At 34.8% G+C, this 24,250-nt stretch overlaps 2 protein-coding genes across 4 annotated transcripts in view; both read left to right on the top strand.

The window, feature by feature from the left end:
* LOC127861108 (nucleolar complex protein 3 homolog) overlaps positions 1-3,279 on the top strand; it is a 73,857-nt gene extending 70,578 nt beyond the window's left edge. For all 3 annotated transcript variants that reach the window (XM_052399483.1, XM_052399485.1, XM_052399486.1), the window contains exon 22: positions 3,137-3,279. In XM_052399483.1, coding sequence (XP_052255443.1) covers positions 3,137-3,226 — 90 coding nt within the window. In that variant the 3' untranslated portion in view covers positions 3,227-3,279. The remainder of the gene's footprint in view (positions 1-3,136) is intronic.
* A 3,337-nt stretch (positions 3,280-6,616) lies between these two features.
* Positions 6,617-18,394, top strand: LOC127860651 (uncharacterized). The gene is made up of 2 exons (XM_052398883.1): positions 6,617-6,745; positions 16,000-18,394. The coding sequence occupies exon 2, from the start codon at positions 16,002-16,004 to the stop codon at positions 16,503-16,505; it is 504 nt and encodes a 167-aa protein (XP_052254843.1). The 5' UTR covers positions 6,617-6,745; positions 16,000-16,001; the 3' UTR covers positions 16,506-18,394.
* Positions 18,395-24,250: the final 5,856 nt, after the last annotated feature.

Below are 24,250 nucleotides of genomic sequence, written 5' to 3' on the forward strand. Positions count from 1 at the left end.
AAGTGTATTGTGATAGTTCTAAGCAAGTGTATAGTGACAGTAGTTCTAAGCAAGTGTATAGTGACAGTGCAAAGCAAGTGTATGGTGATAGTGCGAAGCAAGTGTATAACGAAAGTGCTAAGCAAGTGTATAATGATAATGCTAAGCATGTGTATAGTGATAGTGCTTAGCAAGTGTATAGTGATAGTGCTAAGCAAGTGTATTGGAATAGTGTTTAGCAAGTGAAAAATGATAGTGCTGAGCAAGTATATAATGATAGTGTTCAGCTAGTGTATAATGATTGTGTCTAGCAACTGTATAGTGATAGAGCTAATCAAGTATATAGTGACAGTGCTAAGCAAGTATATAGTGATAGTGTTGAGCAAGTGTATAGTGATAGTGCTAATCAAATGTATTGTGTTAGTGCTAAGCAAATGTATAGTGATAGCGTTAAGCAAGTATTGTATTGTATAGTGCTAAGCTAAAGTATGGTGATCATGCTTAGCAGGTGTATAGTTATAGTGCTAATCAAGTGAATAGTGCTAATGCTAATCAAGTGACAGTGGTAAGAAAGTGTATAGTGATAGTGCTAATCAAATGTATCGTGATGGTGCTAATCTAGTGATAATGATAGAGCTTAGTGAGTGTTTAGTGATAGTGTTAAGCAAATGTATAATGATAGAGTCTAGCAAGTGTATAGTGATAGTTTTAAGCAAGTGTACGGTGAAAGTGTCTAGGCAGTGTATAGTTGTAGTGCTTATCAAGTGTATGGTGATAGTGTCTAGCAAGTGCATAGTGATATTGTTAAGCATGTGTATAATGATAGTGCTAATCAAGTGTATAGTCATACATGCCATACGTCCCGGATTGTCCGGGACAGTCCCGGAAATGAAGAACTTGTCCCGCTGTCCCGGAAATCTGTTAAATGTCCCGGAATTTACAAAATCCATATATACATGTACCTTATCTTAGGCTTAACTGCACCTCGAATCTGTGTATATCTGCAGCGTCTCCATGACAATGCCTACCCGAATAGGCAGACTACGCTACGTGTCAAAATCGATCAATTAACAGGGGTCCTGTTATCATATCGATTGTCTCACGTTCGCGGTCAAACCGAAAAGGCGGCATTGTTTAATGTGGTTGTTAATTGACTTTAATCTACTACGTCATTATTTCCCGCTGCGTAAGGGCAAAGGATAGTTGTTCACACATCTAAAGTCCAACATCGCTGAGTAAAAAATTAAAAAGCAGTATGTATTGTGAATTGATTTGAGTTGACGATCTAACGGTACTGTATTGTTGTATTTTTTATTGTATAAATGTTATAAATGAATAAAGGCGTATCAACAACTACACGTTACACACCGGTCTTAATAACAATAACGCAGTGACGTCACCATCTATGTTTAGAACGCTTACACTGAAAACACGTGGCTTGTATCTAGTAACGGAAGTACAATGTAGTAATGTTAAATTTGACGTTAATAGATCAAGTGTATTTCGGATAGGCTTTCGAACTTTTGCAATTAACGATGCGAAACAAAAAAAACGTACCAAAAATGCATATGTCTATAAATATCGCTACATTTTATACATGTCCCGGAAAATCGGCAAAAGTCCCGGACAATTTAACTCAATGTCCCGGAATTGGTCTGAAAAATTATGGCATGTATGGTATAGTGATAGTGCTAATCCAGTGTTCAGTGATAGTGTTAAGCAATTGTATACAGATTGTGCTAAGAAAGTGTATAGTGAAAGTGCTAATCAGGTGTTTAGTGATAGTGCTAATCAGGTGTATAGTGATAGTGCTAAGAAAGTTTATAGTGAAAGTGCTAATCAGGTGTATAGTGATAGTACGAATCAGGTATGTAGTAATAGGGCTCAGCAATTGTATAATGATAGTGATAAGCATTTGTATAGTGATAGTGTAAGCAATTGTATAATGATAGTGATAAGCATTTGTATAGTGATACTTGTAGTGCTAAGCAAGAGTAAATTGATAGTGCTAAACAAATGAAGTGGGATAGTGTTAACAAGTGTATAGGGATAGTGCTACTCAAGTGTATAGTCATAGTGCTTAGCAAGTGTATAATGATAGTGTTTATGTATACTGATAGTGATACGCAAGAGTATAGTGATAGTGTAGAGCAAGAGTATGTTGAAAAGCAAATATGTAATGGCAATGCTAATCAAGTGTAAAGGGATAGTGCTAAACAAGTGTATTGTGACAGTGCTTAGCAAGTGTATAATCATAGTGCTTAGCAAGTATATTGTGATGAGCATGTGTATGGTGATAGTTTCAAGCAAGTGTATTGTGATAGGGTAAACCAACAGTCCTAATTATACCCCCACTTAACGAAGTTTAGGGGGTTATATAGGAGTGAGCTTGTCTGTCGGTCGGTCGGTCTGTGTCCAATCTCTAATTCAAGTAGTTTTCATCTGATCTTCACCAAACTTGAAGAACTAGAAGTTGTATCTACATGATGTCTAGGCCAAGTTCGAACATGGGCCTTGCTGGGTCAAAAACTAGGTCACTGGGTCACTTAGTGCGTTTTAAACATTCAGCATGTTGTCTGCTCTCTAATTCAAGTAGTTTTTATCAGAGCTTCATCAAACTTGGTCAGAAGTTGTATCTAGATGATGTCTAGGCCAAGTTTGAACATGGGTTATGGCAGGTCAAAAACTAGGTCACGGGGTCACTTAGTGTGTTTTAAACATTGAGCATGGTGTCCGCTCTCTAACTCAAGTAGTTTTCATCAGATCTTCACCAAACTTGGTTAGAAGTTGTATCTAGATGGTGTCTAGGTCAAGTTCGAATATGTGTCATGCCAGGTCAAAAACTAGTTAAGTTTATAGTGATAGTGTCTAGCAAGTGTATAGTGATAGTGTAAAGAAAGTGTATAGTGATAGTGTTAAGCAATTGTATAGTGATAGTGCTAAGCAATTGTATAATGATACGTGTTAACCAAGTGTATTGTAATATTGTCTATCAAGTGTATAATGATATTTCTAAGCAAGTGCATAGGGATAGTGCTAAGCAGGTGTATAGTGGTAGTGCTTAGCAAAAGTATAATGATAGTGCTTAGCAAGTGTATAGTTAAAGTGCTTTGTGTCATATCATTCCATTACTACTGCATGAGATGTCTGTTGCTAGGGGCGGCAGGGCGACTATCTGCAGCAAGACGTGGCAGAGCAAGTCCTTAAGGTCCTGTCAGCCACAGAAGACTTTGTAGATGTAACATGATTGCATTTACCCTTTGTTATATGTATGATAATAAAATGTATTTTAATTTTAAAGTTGTGGTTGTTATTGTTTTATGGAAATTTGTGTGAAATTTGAATTCTTCATTATATATTTCTGAAATCAGACACTGTAAGAAAATAAACATGGATGTTTTATGCGTTGACATTAAAACTGTTTAATGATTTTTCTGGTGATACCACAACATAAATTTCTTAAGCAGAAGACATTTGTCAAAATAGGTGTCTCATTTCCTGGTCATACCGCATTATAAACCTATTGTTCTATAGACGTTTGTCATAACTGGAGCACGTTTTAGCTGTCGTAATAGCTTGCCCAGGAGACGCAGATCAATAAACGGTTGATGTTAACTTTAGGTTTTATATGTGCCGCGTCATGCGAAAATGGGTCTTATGCCATATGTGGATAGCGTTGTTTCCTTGTCCGCCAATGAGACATCGAAACACATGACGCGGCTTATATTATGTGGTAAACAACAACACATGTTGCATCATCCTATTGATGGACTTGAATTCCTAGGAAAATATGGAAAATTCGGAGTTAATTATGTTCGTCGTCTGCTTAATTTATACTGTAAAGGCAATCATGTCCAATTACTGGGAAATGAATACAATAATACCTTACATAATTACGAAAGTTAAAATGAATTTTATTTGCATTAATGAGTAAATATTTCTCTAATGGGTCTCAGTTTTTAAAAGAATTGTTTTGATGACGTTGGTTTGAAATATTATCAATAAATATATCGATCCTCATAAATCAAAGTTGTACAATTTAATATTCTTGAAGGTCACCAATCCGTCAACGTTAAAAATATGACGTCACATTCTGCAATCAATGTGTCACTACATGCTTTAATATAAGCCATAGAGACGTTTCATCATCTCAACTATATGAACAAGCTGCAGAAAAATGTAAGCATGCAGCGGTTATGTTAAAAAGATGTGACTATCCGTGTATACCAATTTCTTGAAATGTCCGTGTATACCAATTTCTTGAAATGTCCGTGTATGCCAATTTCTTGAAATATCCGTGTATACCAATTTCTTGAAATGTCCGTGTATGCCAATTTCTTGAAATATCCGTGTATACCAATTTCTTGAAATATCGGTGTATACCAATTTCTTGAAATGTCCGTGTATACCAATTTCTTGAAATGTCCGTGTATACCAATTTCTTGAAATGTCCGTGTATACCAATTTCTTGAAAATGTTAAGGTCTGAGGCGCGACGAGGCAGCTGTATGAGGCTTAATTTTCAGACCAAGAAATAATGTTTTCACGATCACATATTTAAAAAATGAGTAATTTACTGCATAATCAACGAAATTCAGGCAACTGTAGGCATATCAAAGCATTTAACATAAGCTGCATACATTGAATCCTTCGACTCGCGTATAAAAGCATATCGAGTAAAGACATTCAAACCCATCAACTTACTGAATTTCTCTGCAAAACGCGTCTGCAAGATACAAATAAATGTAACGACACCAATGCTAAATTGTGAGATTATATGAGCCTTTTCCTGAGAAAACTGGGCTTAATGCATGTGCGTAACGTGTCGTCCAAGATTAGCCTGTGCAGTCCGCACAGGCTAATCAGGGACGACACTTTCCGCCTAAACTTGATTTTCGGTAAGGAGGGACTTCCTTGAAACTAAAAATATCATAAAAGCTGAAAGTGTCGTCCCAGATTAGTCTGTGCGAACTGCACAGGCTAATCTGGGACGACACTACGCACATGCATTAAGCCTAGTTTTCTCAGAACAAGGCTCATATGTATGTGATGACTTCCGGCGATCGCGTGTCATACTGTTCAGCGCGCCGTCAGGAAGAGGGACCTCGATGCTTGCTTCAAATGTAGTTATAAGTACTCTTATGTCGGTAAGCAACCTGAGGCAAACTTCATTTTTAACTATATCATTTAAATGCTTTAGGATATAAGAAATGTCTATCAATTATCATTTATATAAATGATTATAGTTATTTATCGGGCCTTTTAATGTATAATTTGCCTGTTACGTGACATCCGTCCTCGTGTGAACGTCAACATCTCCAGCTCGGTGCTGTTTCAAGAGCTGCCACCGACATTAAAGTTTTCAGGGGCCGTACAGTGAAGTTTTTATTGATATTTCTTTAAATCCACTGAGCTGTGAGCCGTGTCCTGTATTGTTGCAGCACCGCTCCACGCGCAAGATTCATTTGTGTCTTGTTCTGAGAAAATTCGGGCTTAATGCATGCTCGTAAAATTTCGTCCCTGATTAGCCTGAGCAGTCCGCACAGGCTAATCAGGGACGACACTGTCCGCTTTTATTGTATTTTTCTTTAAATCTTGTTTAGGCGGAAAGTGTCGTCCCTGATTAGCCTGTGCGGACTGCACAGGCTAAGCTGGGACGACACTTTACGCACATGCATTATGCCCTGTTTTTTCAGAACGCGACTCTTAGTAGTTCCTATCAATATTCAACTTAGAGTTGTGCAGACAACAGTTGCGCATGTTGGTTCCTTTCACGAGACGGTTATTACACCTGGCAGGGCAACCAGAGACGAAACTATGGTGGTCCATTGCTCGAATATCTTCGTGGCATGCTGAAGGGTTCTAAAAATATCGTCAACACAAAATCACGACAATTATACACGTCGAAACGAAAAAGGGCGCCGATATGTTATTATGGGGTGTTTTTAAAGCCGCCAACATGCAGCACGCTAGAACGATAGTTCTACACAGCAGAACGACAAAAAGGTCGCCATGGCGACTATTATGACATGTGTTCCCAGTTATCGCGTTGGCGACCATGAAACCAAACGACAGACCAATAACAAAGAAGTACCAAAATACCCGGCAGAAATACAAATAGGGCGCTGATTCGGCAATATAGACGGTTCGATCGTTAAGTCGTGTTGGCGACCTTCAAATCCGCCAACATGCCACAACGATATGGCAGACGTCCACTAACATATGAAACTGCTCCTCAAACTGACCTAAACTTCCTTACCTGGGCCAATTTCACAACGCCAAAACACATTTTTTTCGGAAGCGCATTTCAGAACTTAATTTCCCTGTTCCGAACCATTCATGTTGTGTTTTTGCCGCAAAAAAACGCCAAGTGTGTTCTGATTAATACCAAATGAACGTTAAAAGATGATAACGAATGCATGGTGTAAGCTTTTGCATAATTGTGCAACACTTTTTCACGCAGAATTTAAATGTGCGCGTAGCTCATCATACGCGTTCAATAACAATTTAGACAAGTGCTATCTGCACATTTACCGATATGTTTAAAAAAGACATATCTCAGTGAACTTGAATCTACTGAACATCGTAGCATAACTACTTGTCAGTTATCTTTGATGAATTGGCATATTTAATGTGCGCGCTAATAAGCGCAATGACGTTACGTAAAACGTTAAATAAACGGTGGGAGACGTTACGTGAACGCCATTCGGTCGCATGTGATCCGTTGGAAACGTTTGCTCCAAAGTGGAAATAAAACCATCTCTTAGGTAAGTTTTTGTTAACATAATGAGGGCGACACTTCTGCTTCTTCTACTACTTTTTCTTATGATGTTACCACTACAACCGCTGCAGCTACTCTGTTAATAGTAATAATAATTGTTATTATTATTGTTGTTGTTATTAGTATTGTTGTTTTTGTTGATAATATTATTGCATCCCTATGTCAAAACTGTGCTTTTGTGTGCACGATGTCTCTTACTAACTAGTTTTTAAATCCATAAATGAAAACTGTTGAAATATAAATTGGTAGTGTTTGATTAAAAGTAAATGATAATATATACGCTAGGATTTTACTTTGATTTATTTTTACGCTAACTATTATAAGGTGATATATATATCACCACAAATGTTTGTTTAGCCTAAATAACGACACTATTTTGATTGATAGCTGCGCTCTAGTTTAATCATTGTGTAGCCATTGTAAATTTGCAATGGTTTTTTTGGTTATAAATGATAACAAAAAAAAACTAACAAGACCACAGGTGGTTAGCGTGAGGCTATGCTATTAATTAGTGAAATTATCATTTTGAATGATAAATGATCAGATTATAACGAAAATCAACTTTTCTGGAAAAAAAATCACTATCAAATATACGGAGCTGTACGTATGTACTCATAAAAGCTCACACTCTGGACTCAGCCGGCTTTTTATTGCATAAACCATCTACTCTTTACGGAGACTCCGGAGATGGACGAAGTGTTACGATTTAAAAGTTCAGAGCATTCCAGAAGAACTAAGGCTAATCTGGGATAATTCTTAACGCACATGCATTAACCCTTTCAGTGCTGGAACCGAATTTTGAAGGCCTTTGCAAACAGTTTGGATCCTGATGAGACGCCACAGAACGTGGCGTCTCATCAGGATCCAAACTGTTTGCTTTTCTGATAGTATTCTTTGAAAAAAATCTAAGAAAATGCTAATTTTAGAAATTCAACAGACAACATTTTAGCAGACGACAAATTTTCCAGCATGCAAATGGTTTATTCCAGTTTTCCCAGCGGTAGAATCATGTACTCTAAAGTGATGAGTTCGAATGTGTTTTTTTTAGTAATTTAAAGTTTCTTCGGCTGCATATTTAGCCTTATTATTTTCGTGATGAATAGCCGACGATTTATCTCAATAAATTTTAGTAATTCAGCCTGCATAGAAAAATGTAACGTGGCAAACAAACGTTTGGTGACGTTGCGGTATAGATTTTTTTTCTAACAAGCGATTTTGATTAATTTATCGCCGGTGATATTCTAAATTGTTATCATTTTCAAAATGGAATTTTTATAAGGGTAAACGTATCCTACAAGTGAATAGTTTTTTTCCAATTAAACCAGTTATATGTTCGTTTCTCATCCGACACATGTTTCCTCTTGCATTCTAAGAAATAGCCGCTTTATTGAAATTCCGTGACTTTAACCAGACAATAACATGCAATTAAAATTTAACGATTGTATTTATTGGTTTCATAAACGAGACAATGTTTACTTGCACATGTTTTAGCATTCGACTATATAAACGACGTGATTTTATGTTCGTGTTTTTTACATCGTTGTATTCATCCCTCATATTATAGAAAAAAATCAGTTTTTAGAAGATGATGTTGCTAAAATTGACTCAAGCCATGACGAAACCAGTGTGAAACGTAGCTGTATTGGATAAAAGATGCATTAACCCATTTATGCCTAGCGTCTAGAAAAAAAGGCATTGGCAAACAGCGTAGACCCATATGAGACGCCGCATGATGCGGCGTCTCATCAGGGTCTGCGCTGTTTGCTGAAAGGAATTTCTGTAAAAAAAAACTAAATATAGAAATAAATATACTAGACATCCCTTATTTTGGAAATAAATTGATCTAATTTAAAAGGATGAGAGAGTCCACTAGGCATAAATGGGTTAAGGTGCAACTAACGCGAATTGAAATAAACAAAGTTTACGCACAGTATCGGTATCAGTCATTGTAAGACATTTTTTTAAAGATCAAAGGACTTTTTGTTGTTTACAGCATGCAATTCACGTGAAACGCATGCATGGCTCGTGCGAAATACCGTGCATGATAAATGACAACAACTGTGCTTGTTCAAGTATCTTTAAATCGATTTAGAATGCCTGAAAGAAATCAAACCTGTCGAGATCGATGGTGTTCAATAAGCAGATGCATCATTTGTCCACTTTAGTACAATAAGTACCTATCTGCGCTATTTACCGATGTCAGATAGATCTGTGTTACTGATGAGGTGGTGATTTTGCAGTCTAGACGGCAATACAAGATAATCAAATGAAGGTTGATTTTGAAAATCCATTTTGTGGGGGGAGGGGCATACCTTTCTGTCGCTTGTTTCTGAGTACCGCCCAATCCCGGCGCTCGATTGACAAAACTGAGTAAGATACTGTGTTTGATTAAAAATAAAAATAAAATAAAATAAGGACCATTTGAAACGTATCCCTGGTGCGCTTAGTAACTTTTAAGTTATATATCGTAGGATTTTCGTCATCCATGTGTACTTGAACGAAAGGTCATCTGAGTATTTAAGGCGTGGGAGACGTACTAAATTGCTATTTAAAAGCAAGATACGTGTACTCAACATAGTTTGTGAAATGATTATATATAATGAAAATTGTATAAAAGAAAGGATTTATTATACCAGCCGTGAGTGCAATAATGTTACATCTGGTTTCATTTAGTTTATGTATTAAATTGTCACATTTGATTTGAATTAACACTGACTAAAACGTACCAAAATTAATGTTTAGATTGTCTATAATATAAAATTGACATTATTGATAGAATCATTTGTAGCATGTTAAATGGCATCACTGACTAGAACTTAAATCACGTGGTCATTCGAAGTTCTGGCAATTTAAGCTATCTATTTTAAGATAATATACTATAATAAGTAAAAATATAGTATACATCTATAAAAAAAAACTGTCTAATAAGTTATGTTAACCAAAATTTATGTGTCTTGTTCTGTGAAAATTGGGAAAAATGCATGTGCGTAAAGTGTCGTCCCATATTGGCCTGTGCAGTCCGCACAGGCTAATCAGGGACGACACTTTCCGCCTAAACTTGATTTTTGGTCAGGAAGGACTTCCTTGAAACTAAAATAACCATACAAGCGGAAAGTGTCATCCCTGATTAGCCTGTGCGTACTGCACAGACTAATCTGGGACGACACTTTACGCACATGCATTTTACCCAATTTCACAGAACAAGACACATATAAGTTTCCGCATAGTTTTTGCAAGTCATTACAACTATTTTTTTTTCAACTGACATTCGTTCCCTCTAAAATACAGATCGTCGATGTTCCGTCTTCGAAAATGCTGTACAGACCTTCTTGTATTTATTGCCCGTTATGAAGTTATTGTGTGGTAAGCCAGAGAGCACATACTTAAAACATCGTTTTCCCTCAACATAGCAATCCGTCATGATAAAACAATAAATTGATCCGTGTTCTGAGAAAACTGGGCATAATTCAAGTGCGTAAAGTGTCGTTCCAGATTAGCCTGTGAAGTCCGCACAGGCTTATCAGGGTCTATACTTTCCGCCTAAATTGGATTTTGCTAAAAAGAAACCTTTAACTTTTAAAAATTTCAACGAAAAATGTCATAAAAGCGGAAAGTCTCGTCACTAATTAGCCTGTGCAGTCTGCACAGGCTAATCTGTGACGACACTTTACGCACATGCATTATGCCCAGTTTTCTCAGAACGCGACTTAATACTCAAACACTGCTGATGGTGTGCTGTAATATCAGAAATGATGTCACACGATGTACTACGTAATATATTTCGTAATATAAAATATTTCTATTTTCGGTGCGCGTAATGTGACGTCATTAAATGGGTCAAAGTAGTCTGGCTAGTATGGTAATACGGAATTGGAAACAGCGAGGAGCGTAATACGGGATTTTTTATTTTAACTATTGATATTGTATTTTGTTAAGGCCAGCATTTTTTTTATTTGTTTTACGGGAAATTTTTCAAAAAAATTGAGTCGGGGAGGATAAATAAAAATAAAAATAAAATCATGAAAAGTGAGCAGTCTACCAAAAAAATAAAAATAAAATTGTCTAAACTGATTATTTTTTTTATTTTTGAAAATTTTAAATTAAGCCAATTTAACCTTATGTATACTTGCATTAACCTTTAAGTGTTTTATATATCTTATTACACTGTTGTAGAAGCTTTTTATAATAATAGTAAACATATTTTTTTATATATTTATATGTAAAAGCACCTTTCGCATGTATTATATTATATTGCTTCAATAGAGACCATTAACCACGCCAGGTGTGTAGTGTATTATAGTGATCGTTAAACTTTTGTTGAGTGTTAATCATATGTATGTTTATAACAAATATAGCATGCATTTGACTTAAATAAAAAAGAATTGAAAACTTTTTAAATTGTTTAATAGCTTAAAATAACAACCAACTTTGTAACTTTCATCCATGGGTGGAATATGCACACTAAACCATACTCTTTAATATACAACAGACTTTCTTTATATCATGATAATTTGTATCAATCATGAGAAAAAATGAGCCACATATCAGGAAATTGGACCTTAGGGCGATTACGATCATTTTGGCTCCAAAAGAGCAGTCTGATCAGGATCCAAACTGTTCAACATAATTGTCATTCAGTCAGTACTTATAAAGATGTTAAGCGAACACTTTGGATCCTCATCAGACTGCGCTTGAATTGATCTTGATCAAAACTTTGTGTAGTGAAAGTTCTAGGACATAAAATGTGAATATTTCATTTAAGAAACCGTGAGTTATAGACTTATAAAAACATGTGCTGCATTTCATTTTATATTCAGAGAGAGTTATAGTGTTTATATATGTGAAGTGAACACGAGAGGCATGACTACAATATTTGGTGTGTAACATCGTTATGAGGTTCTCTTTGAAGTTTGTTCAAATCATGCAGAAAATTTGCCCTCCCAAGGGGTTACTGTTTTGCTTATAAATATAAATAATATAATCATTCTCTGAAACTGCAAGGCCCTATGGTTTGTTGCGTTGCATGCCAACCATATAGTGGTTCTTTGCTAAGTTTCCTCAAAGCATGTCTCCGTGGTCAAAACTGTTTGCGCTTCAGGGGTCAACTGATTTATATAGATTAATGTCTTTGATAATCCCCAACAACACAGACACCGCAAGGGTCAGGGGTTCAATATTTGGTGTGTAACATGTTAGTGTTTTCTTCTTCTAGGTGTGATCAAATCATACATTTGGAGTTTAAAATAACCCGTCCTTGTTTCACATGCTTAATATTTACCTATATAATAAAGTGTTAAACAATATTATTCTCTCAAAACGCATGGGTTAGGTGATAATAATTTTTCATGTGACATTGTATGGCGGTAATCTTCGTAGGTTTTGTATCATGTCTATTGGCTTCACATTAGCCCCAACAAAGTATTGAGGTAAAAGACACACTATACCTAGAAAGCTAGATTTATTTCATTGAACATTTTCTTAAGTGAAAGCCGTATAAAGAATTAAATAGTACATGTAGCAAGGATTTAAATTGTTCTATTAGAATTACTCTGCTGACTGTATATTACTTACTCGCAAGATTAATTATATATAGAACACAACTTTTGAACTATGTAATTGTATATTTTAAAATAGTATTTTATTTTTAAAATTTCGTAAAAGACTCACAGTATTGTCAAAATAAAATGGTGTAAACTTTTGCACATATTATTTTGTTCCTCTCTTATTCACAGTTTAAGTTCAAATGAAAATTTCTATGGAATGTGTTGTCTGTATTATTTTAAGGAGAAACAGCAATAACATGTTATGGATATATAATACACAGAGAGAGCTATATAAATGTGATGATAATAATAACCCTTGGAACAAATACATAGAGCCGATTGAGCACATTTATCAACAGAGCCTGAGGTGTGATAAATTTATTTGCATTCCTTGCAGTACAAATCTTGCAGTATGAAAACATTATTTACAGTTGATAGAACATCATATTTCGGCTGAATTATAACTCATTTTTGAAAAATAATGTCAAGAAAAATAAATAAAACTTTCTTATGACTTTGACGGACATAAGAACATCGGGACCCAATGTTATTTTCTTCAGAAGCTGTGTTGCATACTTTTTTTCTAAATAAAGAATATATATGGGTGGGTGGGGAATGGGATTATTGATGCAAGTACCTGTGGTTCAGTCCTCATGTTCATTATAAAGACCCGTAAAGTAGAACTTCTTGGACATTTTCGGGATGTTGATTTTTATGTATGCTACATTTTAAAAACCAATTTCTATGTTTCTAAATTGTTAATAGAATATCATCTAGTAATCGGTACAAGGACAAAAATAAATATAGGCAGCTATACTACCCAAAGAAGTTGATTGAAAAACCTCTAAGATAAGAACATATTGTATAATAGTCTAAAATAGATTGGTTTAATGCTTAGAAAACGTTTCAGAATTATCTTGCATGTATGTTTTTTGAAATATTGTTCTCAAAGTGATCTTCTCCAAATGTTGGAAACATACAACTACAACTTTTGTTAAAATTTTGTATTCTAGTCTACACTGTTCGTCAACACTTGTATTGTATATATGTCCTCGTGGGCTTAAATGCCTTATTGGATTGAAATAAACTGTCTGTCTGTCTGTCTGTCTGTCTGTCTGTCTTTTTATCTATAAAATATTACAGGATATGCATTTTAATAAATACACATATTTATTAAACCTACCCAAAACTTGTTAACACACCGAAAGTTATCGATGGTGACACCTCTGCATCATCTGCAAAAACTCATTATTATTTTGAATTTTGTATCACATAATATGGGCATGATGTCAACAATGGTGTTCTAAAGATTATCTTTACTAATTGAAATTGTTTCTGCTCCGTTTTAATTAATTTGATTTTAAAATATGCTACATTTGTCTTGTTGATGTTAATGTCCGCCATTTCGGAAATGCAATATGAAAATCATTTGTTAAATACTCACCGATTGGCTAATAGCGCGTGGTATTGGCTGCAATAGCTAATGAAAATCGCTGACGCTTTACAAGTCGAATAGGCACAACGAAACAACCCACATTAAAAAAATTTGAACAACACTTTCGGCAATCTGCGCAATTTTTTTTCTAGTTTTGGATAAAATACTAGGTCGGCGGGTGAAATGTAATTAAAAATAACGAAAGTGACTTTTATTTTTATTTGTATTTGTCGAAAAATAGGGTCGGTCGCTCCCGTAAAACAGATAATAAAAAAATGCTGGCCTAAAAGCATTTAACAGGTATATAATAAATACGGAATATTACGCGTATCCCCACGCCGCATGCTGTTAGTAATAGTGGCCCGGATGGACAAAAATGCAATTTTGGGTGTGGCCTATGTGGGCGGGGCCCTGGGGTGTGTAAATGTAGACTAGAACCTTGAAACTTACACACATGGTAGCTATGAGCATATGTGCGACGGTGCACTATTTGGAACGCACATGATAATAACTTTTGACCCAGGGGTCAGATCAAAATTCCAAATAGTGCACTGTCGCACATATGCTCATAGCTACCATGTGTGTACGTTTCAAGGTTCTGGTGCTACTAGTGTAGGAGGAGATAGTTGCCAATGGGGGTTGGGGTGACGCCGGGTCAGAGATTTTCACTAATTTTACATAAACTTCTTCATTTCTACACCGATTTACTTCAAATTGATACTGTACATCTCTTATGACAATACGGTCAATCTCAACTATGCATGGCCCCATTACCAGCCCTGGGGCGCCCCGCTCATATAGACCACGTCCACCCAAACTTTTGTTTTAACATAACTTCTTCATTTATTCACCAATTGACTTCAAATTAATACTGAACGTCTCTTATGACAACACGGTCTATCTCGATCATCCATGTCAACATGACCCACCCCAGGGCCCCGCCCACATAGGTCACACCCGAAATTGCATTTTCGTTCGTCCGTCCTGGCCACTATTTCTAACAGCATGCGGCGTGGGGATACGCGTCGGCCGCGGCCCCGCGCGCTTTCTAGTTTAATCTTGTTTTAATAGTATTCAGTATAAACTGCCAAACATATTAAGATTAAGGTCAACCGGAAATATAATATTCGCATAAGTTTTAAATTATGATATGAAAGACATAAAGGATAAACATAACGTTGACAGAGTTTGTAAAACACGAGTCTTTTCATAGTAAAATCAGATAGATATTGATATTTTTGACAAATAAATAAATGTATGGCAGTATAAAAATTATCTACTTAACCAAAGTCACCTTTTGCTGTCGAAACATTTGGTGTGTTTTTTTCTATAAAATGTAAGACACTAATATTAATGGCTAACATATAAATGAAGTTTTCCGGTAATTTAACGCTTTTGTATAATAGTAATTATTAAATTACTTCTGAAGACAACTAACCAACGAATGTTGACAAAGAAAATGCGTGCATGCATGCTTTGATTGCCATTTTGCAGACAGCACACCATCAGCAGCGTTTGAGTATTATAAACACCAATCAATTGAGTCGCGTTCTGAGAAAACTGGGCATAATGCATGTGCGTAAAGTGTCGTCCCAGATTAGCCTGTGCAGTTGCAAGTACATTAAAAATTACCGTACAAGAATATACAAATGTGTATTTTATATAATAACGCTTGTTTGTTGTAAGCACCGTAAACAGTTCAAACTAGAAAATACGAACACGGGACAGCGCGAATGTCAAACAAGCCCGCTGAGTGATGTAAAACAACGTGCTATTGTCAATTAGTAGTGAAATGAATAAGCATTCGCGTTCATGTTGAAATTAAAATGTAAACCACATTGTAAGACAATCGTAATTAATATGAAACGAGAAAATTTGACTCGCTCGACCCATCGACAGACCCATATTCATCCGTAATGTGTTTATATATAATAATTGTCAGGCCCGATGTCTATAGTTGGTATATCGGAATAAGTTTGGTGTAATAACGAATCAATATGTTATTTCACTTGTGGTCATATAAAAAGAAAATTTACCGTTATATTTTCATTATCTTCACGAATTTGTTGTTCAACGCACACCTTTGTCGGAAAAACTGAATATCTGTGTAGATGATGCTGTTAATAATATTTGAAAGATACAAATTCTAATGAATTATAAACGACATAATTCAGTTTGTCGCGTTTAATATTCACTTATCTGTGTGTATTCATTAGTATTGCTCTCGTATATATATGAATACGTATTAGTGCCTCGTTTCAGATATGGATTTTCAGTCCCTCTGGGGAGTCATGCTCTGCGTCCTGCACGCCCATGGCGCTGTACTTCCGTTTGGCGGCATGTTTACGGTCGGTCCCGTATACAACGTGGAGCCCAACACGGCGTTTCCGTTCGGCGACTTCGGCGACCCATCTCCGCCGCCCGGTCGCTTCCTGCCTGTCGGTTTTCGACCGAAATTCTACTACCGGCCCGGTATGAGGCCCGTGAATCTCACGTGGACCCCCCGCCGCCACTTCCCGTTCGATCGCTTCAACCAGCAGCCGGTGTATCGGGACCGGGCCCCTGTTGTCGTCACGCGGCCGAAAACGCCGAAAAAGAAAACATCAGTAATCAGCGGTCCCTTGAAGGATGTTGTTCCGCATCCCAAACCCCAACATAACGCAAACAAGGAAAAGAAGCGTGCGAGGATGCGAGCGGTGGCTTCGGCAAAAAGCTTTCCTGGCAATCTGCAGAACACTGCTCTGGAAATCAACCTGTTGCAGCAATAAAGCATTTTATACATTAAATAAAGTGTTTCATTGGATTTATAATTATAGTCTTTCATTCGAACAATGCCTAGATTCGGACATCGAACCCTAAGAAATTCTTGACTCTGTAATCGATGGACTAATCATATGTACATAACTGCATTTCCGGTAAACTTGATCTAGTCAGTCACTCTAAAAATGTTCATTTCACTTAAACAATCAATCTCCTCGCAGAGTTGTCGTGCCATGCTCTCACATACAATCTCTGCCATCACAAAGAAATCATTCCAGATTTGTTAGGATTTTTGTTTCTTTTATTAAGTATTGTATTATGAAAAGTAGTATCATTTTCTTTTATATTTTGAAAATAGCGTATAAGTTGAGGTTCAAAATATAAAATTTATTAACTTATTGAACAAATAACAACGATTAAAGTATTGTACCACGTGGCTAGGCTATCATCACGTGGTTGGTTATGAAGGCAGGGATTTGATCCAGCAATGCTGATCCCAATAACATCTCGGCGCGAAGATTGTTAGATAATTTGCTCAATGGATACCAGTGAAAGGTTGGGGCGTATTCCTCTCAGGATATGGCCTTTTATTTCGCACGTTTGAGTGTTTGATAACAGTTTTCGTAATTTCTTATTATAATGGTCAAGAATGGAAACCCCCAAAAAATAATCCTATCATGTGCATGTGAACTGTAGGTGTTTTGGTCTTTTTTCGGAACCTTTTCTGTGGATGCAAAAAAGGTATACATCTATCCTTATTGTCTTTCTTATTTGGTCAGTTTCCAAGGTTTTACCATGCGCAAATCAAGCGTTTTTTGTTAATATATTGAAACTAAAAATAGGGATGGTTGCTGATTTCTGCCGGTTTCAATGTTGTCATTTTTTTCGACATTTTGTAGATCACTCATTGGATGTGGTTTTAATATTCATTACATTACACGTTTAAAGCTTTTGTGTGAATATTTAACACGATTTCGAGTTTCCATCTAGTGCGTTGCAATGCATATTAAAATAACAATGTATTCCATCTAGATCTATGTAATATGTTCGTGATCTTTAAAACATAATGTTTAAAAATTACATGGTTTTGATGTTAAGTGATTTGGATGCTACAAGATATATTCCATGTATAGTGTTGTATTTGTATCTATTTATATTTATAAAATCGAACACATGTCACCTCATACATTTGTGGATATATTAGGGCATATACTTTTCATGTTTACGCGCTTATGTTGAAAAATAATTTATCAAATTGTTTGTCTTCAGGTTGCTAGCATTGCTTTGTATATCGTGATTTTGCATACATTAATATATTTTCAGCCAGTATAATATAATGTAATCATATTCACATATTTATTCGTGTACGTGTTTATATTTAAAATGGCTTGAACTTTTCTTTTATAAAATTAGGTCAAGTCACACAAAAAAAATCTATATACTATGTAACTACAGCTTAACACATACATATGTATACTCGCGGCCCATATCTGCATGTAAATACCATGTAACTATTTTTCATGCGCTTATCATGTTAATGTTTCATGTTTAAATATCGCTGCTTTTGTTTTACATGTCATCATCTATATTTCATGCGTCCATCGTTTTATCAGATGTAAGATGTACTGTCGACGGTGTAATATCATGCAAAATAATGACAAACATAAACGAATAAGTTAGATTTGTTTACCATAACGTTAAACATGTGTATATTGTGTAGTTGTTTTGTTGTTGTTGTTGTTGTTTTCGATTTTTCAAAGTAAGACACTGAAAGGAAATTCATCCTCAAAATGTAATGCTAAAATCATTTTTGTTAAAATACATTAAGAAAGCAAATAACAGCGGCATTCTCTTCTTTACTTATGGAATCAAATAAATCAATAAATATTCCCCCAAGTGTAAGTCTTTGTTCTTTGTGGCGATCAATTATAACAACAGCAACTAGATCTAAACAGTGGATAACAGATGGAAATGACTACAAATTGCACTGGTGTGACACATTTTTAATATCGGAGGAAATCAGAAATGTGGTGAAACGTATTTCATGATAAGTACGTAATTCATCAAACGCCTTAAATTCAACGCAATAAATTTCAATCACGAAACTTGTTATTCATCACCATTACAATCGAACAATAAATTTTTATCAAGAAAGGTGTGATTCATCAACATTAAAACCCTAATTAATGTGGGCCTAGTGTGCCGCAACGAAAGTGTTATTTTGACTGGTCCAATTCGACGGAAAAGATGTAGGAAGATACAAGCAAACATTAAGAGGTTCAATGTAATGTTGGGTATACATCACATAACGTTTTAGCATTTCTGCTAAAAAAAGGGCAAACACGGGGCGGTATTCACGAAGCCTCTTTCGTCAATTCTTTAATATGTACTCCAGTTATATATTTCAATATAAAATGAATTTCTTCGTCAAAAATGCATTTTTTTAAACATGGTTGACATTCTCAAGTATTCTTTTTTCAGTATTTGATGTGTGTTTTTTTTGCATAGAATGAGCCAACTGCTGAAATAAGAATATGAGATTTACGGAAAATGACATTGGAATGCAGAATGAGCACCACATTACATTACTAACTGACGTACACAAATCTTTGCCACCATTCAGTTTTGAATGGTCGATCCAAAGAATTTTATGGATGTAAGTTAGCGTTATCGGTTGTTAATATTTAATTATCAACACTAAAAGTGAATCGAATGGTGAATAGCAAGTTACGAGTAAACATTTGTGCTACTTTATAGTATACTACCCATTTGCATTATAAGCACATCCGTAACGAAAGCACAATTCTTTCCAGGTCAACATTCAAAAAGAGCCAAATTTAAGTTAACGCGTTAAATAAGTCAGCCACGTGTTACCGTGTTTTTTATTAGATATACATTGTGTAGTTGCGTTTTGTTTAAATTAGATATACATTGTGTAGTTGCGTTTTGTTTAAATTAGATATACATTGTGTAGTTCCGTTTTGTTTAAATTAGATATACATTGTGCAGTTGCGTTTTGTTTAAATTAGATATACATTGTGTAGTTGCGTTTTGTTTAAATTAGATATACATTGTGTAGTTGCGTTTTGTTTAAATTAGATATACATTGTGTAGTTGCGTAGATATACATTGTGTAGTTGCGTTTTGTTTAAATTAGATATACATTGTGTAGTTGGGTTTTGTTTAAATTAGATATACATTGTGTTGTTGCGTTTTGTTTAAATTAGATATATATTTGTGTAGTTGCGTTTTTATATTAGATATACATTGTGTAGTTGCGTTTTATATATTAGATATACATTGTGTAGTTATGTTTTTTATATTAGATATACATTGTGAAGTTGCGTTTTTTTATATTAGATATACATTGTGTAGTTGCGTTTTTTTAAATTAGGTATACATCGTGTAGTTGCGTTTTGTTTATATAAGATTTACTTTGTGTAGTTGTGTTTTGTTTAAATTAGATATAGATTGTGTAGTTGCGTTTTTTATATTAGATACCCATTGTGTAGTTGCGTTTTGTTTAAATTAGATATACATTGTGCAGTTCCGTTTTGTTTAAATTAGATATGCACTGTGTAGTTGCGTTTTGTTTAAATTAGACATACATTGTGTAGTTGCGTTTTGTTTAAATTAGATATACATTGTGTAGTTGCGTTTTGTTTAAATTAGATATACATTATGTAGTTGCGTTTTGTTAAAATTAGATAAACATTGTGTAATTGCGTTTTTATATTAGATAAGCATTGTGTTGTTGCGTTTTTTATATTAGATATACATTGTGTTGTTGCGTTTTTGATATTAGATATACATTGTGTAGTTGCGTTTTGTTTAAATTAGATATACATTGTGAAGTTGCGTTTTTTTATATTAGATATACATTGTATAGTTGCGTTTTTTATATCAGATATACATTGTGTAGTTGCGTTTTTTTATATTAGATATACATTGTGAAGTTGCGTTTTTTATATTAGATATACATTGTAGAGTTGCGTTTTTTATATTAGATATACATTGTGTAGTTGCGTTTTTTTATATTAGATATACATTGAGTAGTTGCTGTTTTTTTTATATTAGATATACATTGTGTAGTTGCGTTTTTTATATTAGATATACAGTGTGTAGTTGCGTTTTTTTATATAAGATATACATTGTGTAGTTGCGTTTTGTTGATATTAGATATACATTGTGTAGTTGCGTTTTTTTATATTAGATATACATTGTGCAGTTGCGTTTTTTAATATAAGATATACATCGTGTAGTTGCGGTTTTTATATTAGATATACATCGTGTTGTTGCGTTTTTTATATTAGATATACATCGTGTAGTTGCGTTTTTTTTATTAGATATACATTGGATAGTTGCGGGTTTTATATTAGATATACATCGTGTAGTTGCGATTTTTTAATATTAGATATACACTGTGTAGTTGCGTTTTTTTAATTAGATATACATTGTTTAGTTGCGGTTTTTATATTAGATGTAGATTGTGTAGTTGCGATTTTTATATTAGGTATACATTGTGTAGTTGCGGTTTTTTATATTAGATATACATTGTGTAGTTGCGTTTTTTTATATTAGATATACATTGTGTAGGTGCGTTTTTCATATTAGATATACATTGTGTAGTTGCGTTTCTTATATTAGATATACATTGTGTAGTTGCGTTTTTTATATAAGATATACATTGTGTAGTTGCGTTTTTTATATTAGACATACACTGTGTAGTTACTGTTTTGTATATTAGATATACACTGTGTAGTTGCGTTTTTTATATTAGATATACATTGTGTAGTTGCGTTTTTTATATTAGATATACATTGTGTAGTTGCGGTTTTTTATATTAGATATACATTGTGTAGTTGCGTTTTTTGTTATTAGATATACATTGTGTAGTTGCGTTTTTAATATTAGATATACATTGTGTATTTGCGTTTTTTATATTAGATATACATTATGTAGTTGCGGAATTTTATATTAGATATACAGTATGTAGTTGCATCAATTCAACTCTCAGTTTTATAACCCAAAGGGTCCCAGAGCCGTCACAGCAAAAATGTATCAAAGGCTATGGGAGTCCGTTTATACGGACTACATATTGTAATGCAGAGGGTTGGGCACTAAGGTTAGCTGTAGCTGTCACGTACCGGTAGTGCATCTCTATGAACGACCACCGAACAGAAATAGCTTCCAAAATTCGCGTGTTATCAATTTGTACTGTTTTTTTTTCATACGCTTGAAGATCTTCAGAAGTTCAGTATCATCGTGCACATAATCCGTAATAAAAACAAAAGTTTCTGCCACGAGCAGCTATATATAGTATGTATAATATATAAGATATTTTACTATAATTTCGGCGCGAAATTATTCATAAAAATGCCCCAGAAAATATGGCTCATTTGGTCATTGTCGACCTGAAATGGCCCACAAGTCACCCGGGGTTGACTAGAAGCCTATTCATGTCACCCTGGGGTGACTTCAAGCCGATTCATGTCACCCTGGGGTTACATGAAGCCGATTCTATTCCCCCGGGGTTGACAAGCGTCGGCTTGAAGTCACCCAGGGTGACATGAATCGGCTTCTATTCAACCCGGGTGACTTGTGGGCCATTTCAGGTCGACAATGACCCAATGTGTGAAAATATGTCAGAGGGGAATACAATTTTATTTGAAGCGTGTCGGAGAAATCGGGGTTAATGCACGTGCGTCGTATATGATCAGCCTACGTCATTCCGCTCTTGTTGTGTTTGTTTTTATCCTGTAAATGTCATACATTAATTAAACTTGAAGGAGAAAGTTCCGACCTCACGGGTTGGCTGGTGCGATACATTTGAAACAAACCGGTATAGCCAAGTTCCGCCTAATTTGGGGTGCGACACTTAGCACACATTTCATACAAACAGGAATTACCAAGTTCCGCCTAATTGGTGGTGCGACACTTAGCACACATTTGATGCAAACCAGCATTACCAAGTTCCGCCTAATTTGTGGTGCGATACTTAGCACACATTTCATACAAAACGGAATTACGAAGTTCCGCCTAATTTGTGGTGCGACACTTAGCACACGTTTGATGCAAACCAGCATTCCCAAGTTCCGCCTAATTTGTGGTGCGACACTTAGCACACATTTGATGCAAACCAGCATTCCCAAGTTCCGCCTAATTTGTGGTGCGACACTTAGCACACATTTGATACACACCAGCATTACCAAGTTCCGCCTTATTTGTGGTGCGACACTTAGCACACATTTGATACACACCAGCATTACCAAGTTCCGCCTTATTTGTGGTGCGACACTTAGCACACATTTGATACAAACCAGTATTACCAAGTTCCGCCTAATAATATAAAATCAGAAATATTTAATTTTATATGGGACGGTAAACCTGATAAAATTAAACGAACTCAGTTAATTCAATCTGTAGAAAATGGAGGTATCAAATTAACGGACATTGACTCATTCTTGAATGCAATCAAATGCGGCTGGGTTAAAAGATACCTAGATAATACCAATACGAGTAAATGGAAATTATTCTACCAGAAAATCTTAAAAAAATATGGTGACTCCTTACTTTTTGAATGTAATATTGACAATAATGTTTTAGATGAAATTTCAACCAAAAACATATTTCTATCGAATGTTCTATCGGCATGGTGTAAAGTTACTCATAATTTAGAAACCAAAATAAACAGTAGAACTATTTTATGGAAAAATTAAGATATAACTACAAACAATAAAACGTTTTTCTATAAACATTGGTTTGAACAAAACATAAAATATGTAGATCAATTGTACGACTACAGAATAAACGACTTCTATTATTTTGAAAACACTACATATACGGAATACCTACAAGTAATTTCCTGATGTACTACACATTGATCAAAAGTATACCCATACATATTAAAGCTGCTACAAATACGAATAACACACCATGTACTCAAAAAAACATTCGTAGAAAACATAACTGCAAAACAAAACAAAACGAACAAAATATTTTACACACTTCAAATTAAAAACCCTGCCGAAATCTCAAAAGCTCAAACTAAATGGCAAAACCTTCTTGGAGAAAAAGAATTTAATTGGAAACAAATTTATCATGCCGTATAATACAACTATTGATAGCACACTGAGAAATTTTCAATATAAATATATCCATAGAATCATAGCTACAAATAAGTATCTTTTTAAGTGCAACCTATCCAACACTAATCTATGTGATATGTGTAGTGAACATATTGAAACAATAGAATACCTTTTCTGGGAGTGTAAACATATTCAATCTCTATGGAATCAATTGACAACTTTTCTAGAGAAACAACAATTAAGAATACAACTGTCTCTCTTAAATATCAGTTTCGGTGCAAATACTTTTAAAATACCAGAAATTAATAACACTGGTAAACACATTATTATATTAATGAAATATTTCATATTCAGCATGAAATATAAAAAACAAAAACCTACTTTGAACTGTTTTATAAATTATTTAAAACTAAAGATCCAAATTGAAAAGGAAATAGCCCTCAACAACGATACACTTAACATTTTTGAACAAAAATGGAAACACATTAAATTTTCATAATCTAGTCCAGTTGATTATCTACCCCACTTTATGCAACTCATATATAGTTTAATTATTATATATTAAAAAAACATTTATCACAAACATACAAAGCAAAAAACCCACAAACCAACAACCTTTAAATTTAAAGAAAAACACAAGGTAAAAAAATATATATAAATATTAG

This window comes from Dreissena polymorpha, chromosome 15 (genome assembly GCF_020536995.1).
Source record: "Dreissena polymorpha isolate Duluth1 chromosome 15, UMN_Dpol_1.0, whole genome shotgun sequence".
Lineage (NCBI taxonomy): Eukaryota > Metazoa > Mollusca > Bivalvia > Myida > Dreissenidae > Dreissena > Dreissena polymorpha.

What these genes read in the sequence shown, in the direction of transcription:
- LOC127860651 (XM_052398883.1), top strand. Translation starts at nt 16,002, where the DNA reads ATGGATTTTCAGTCCCTCTGGGGAGTCATGCTCTGCGTCCTGCACGCC.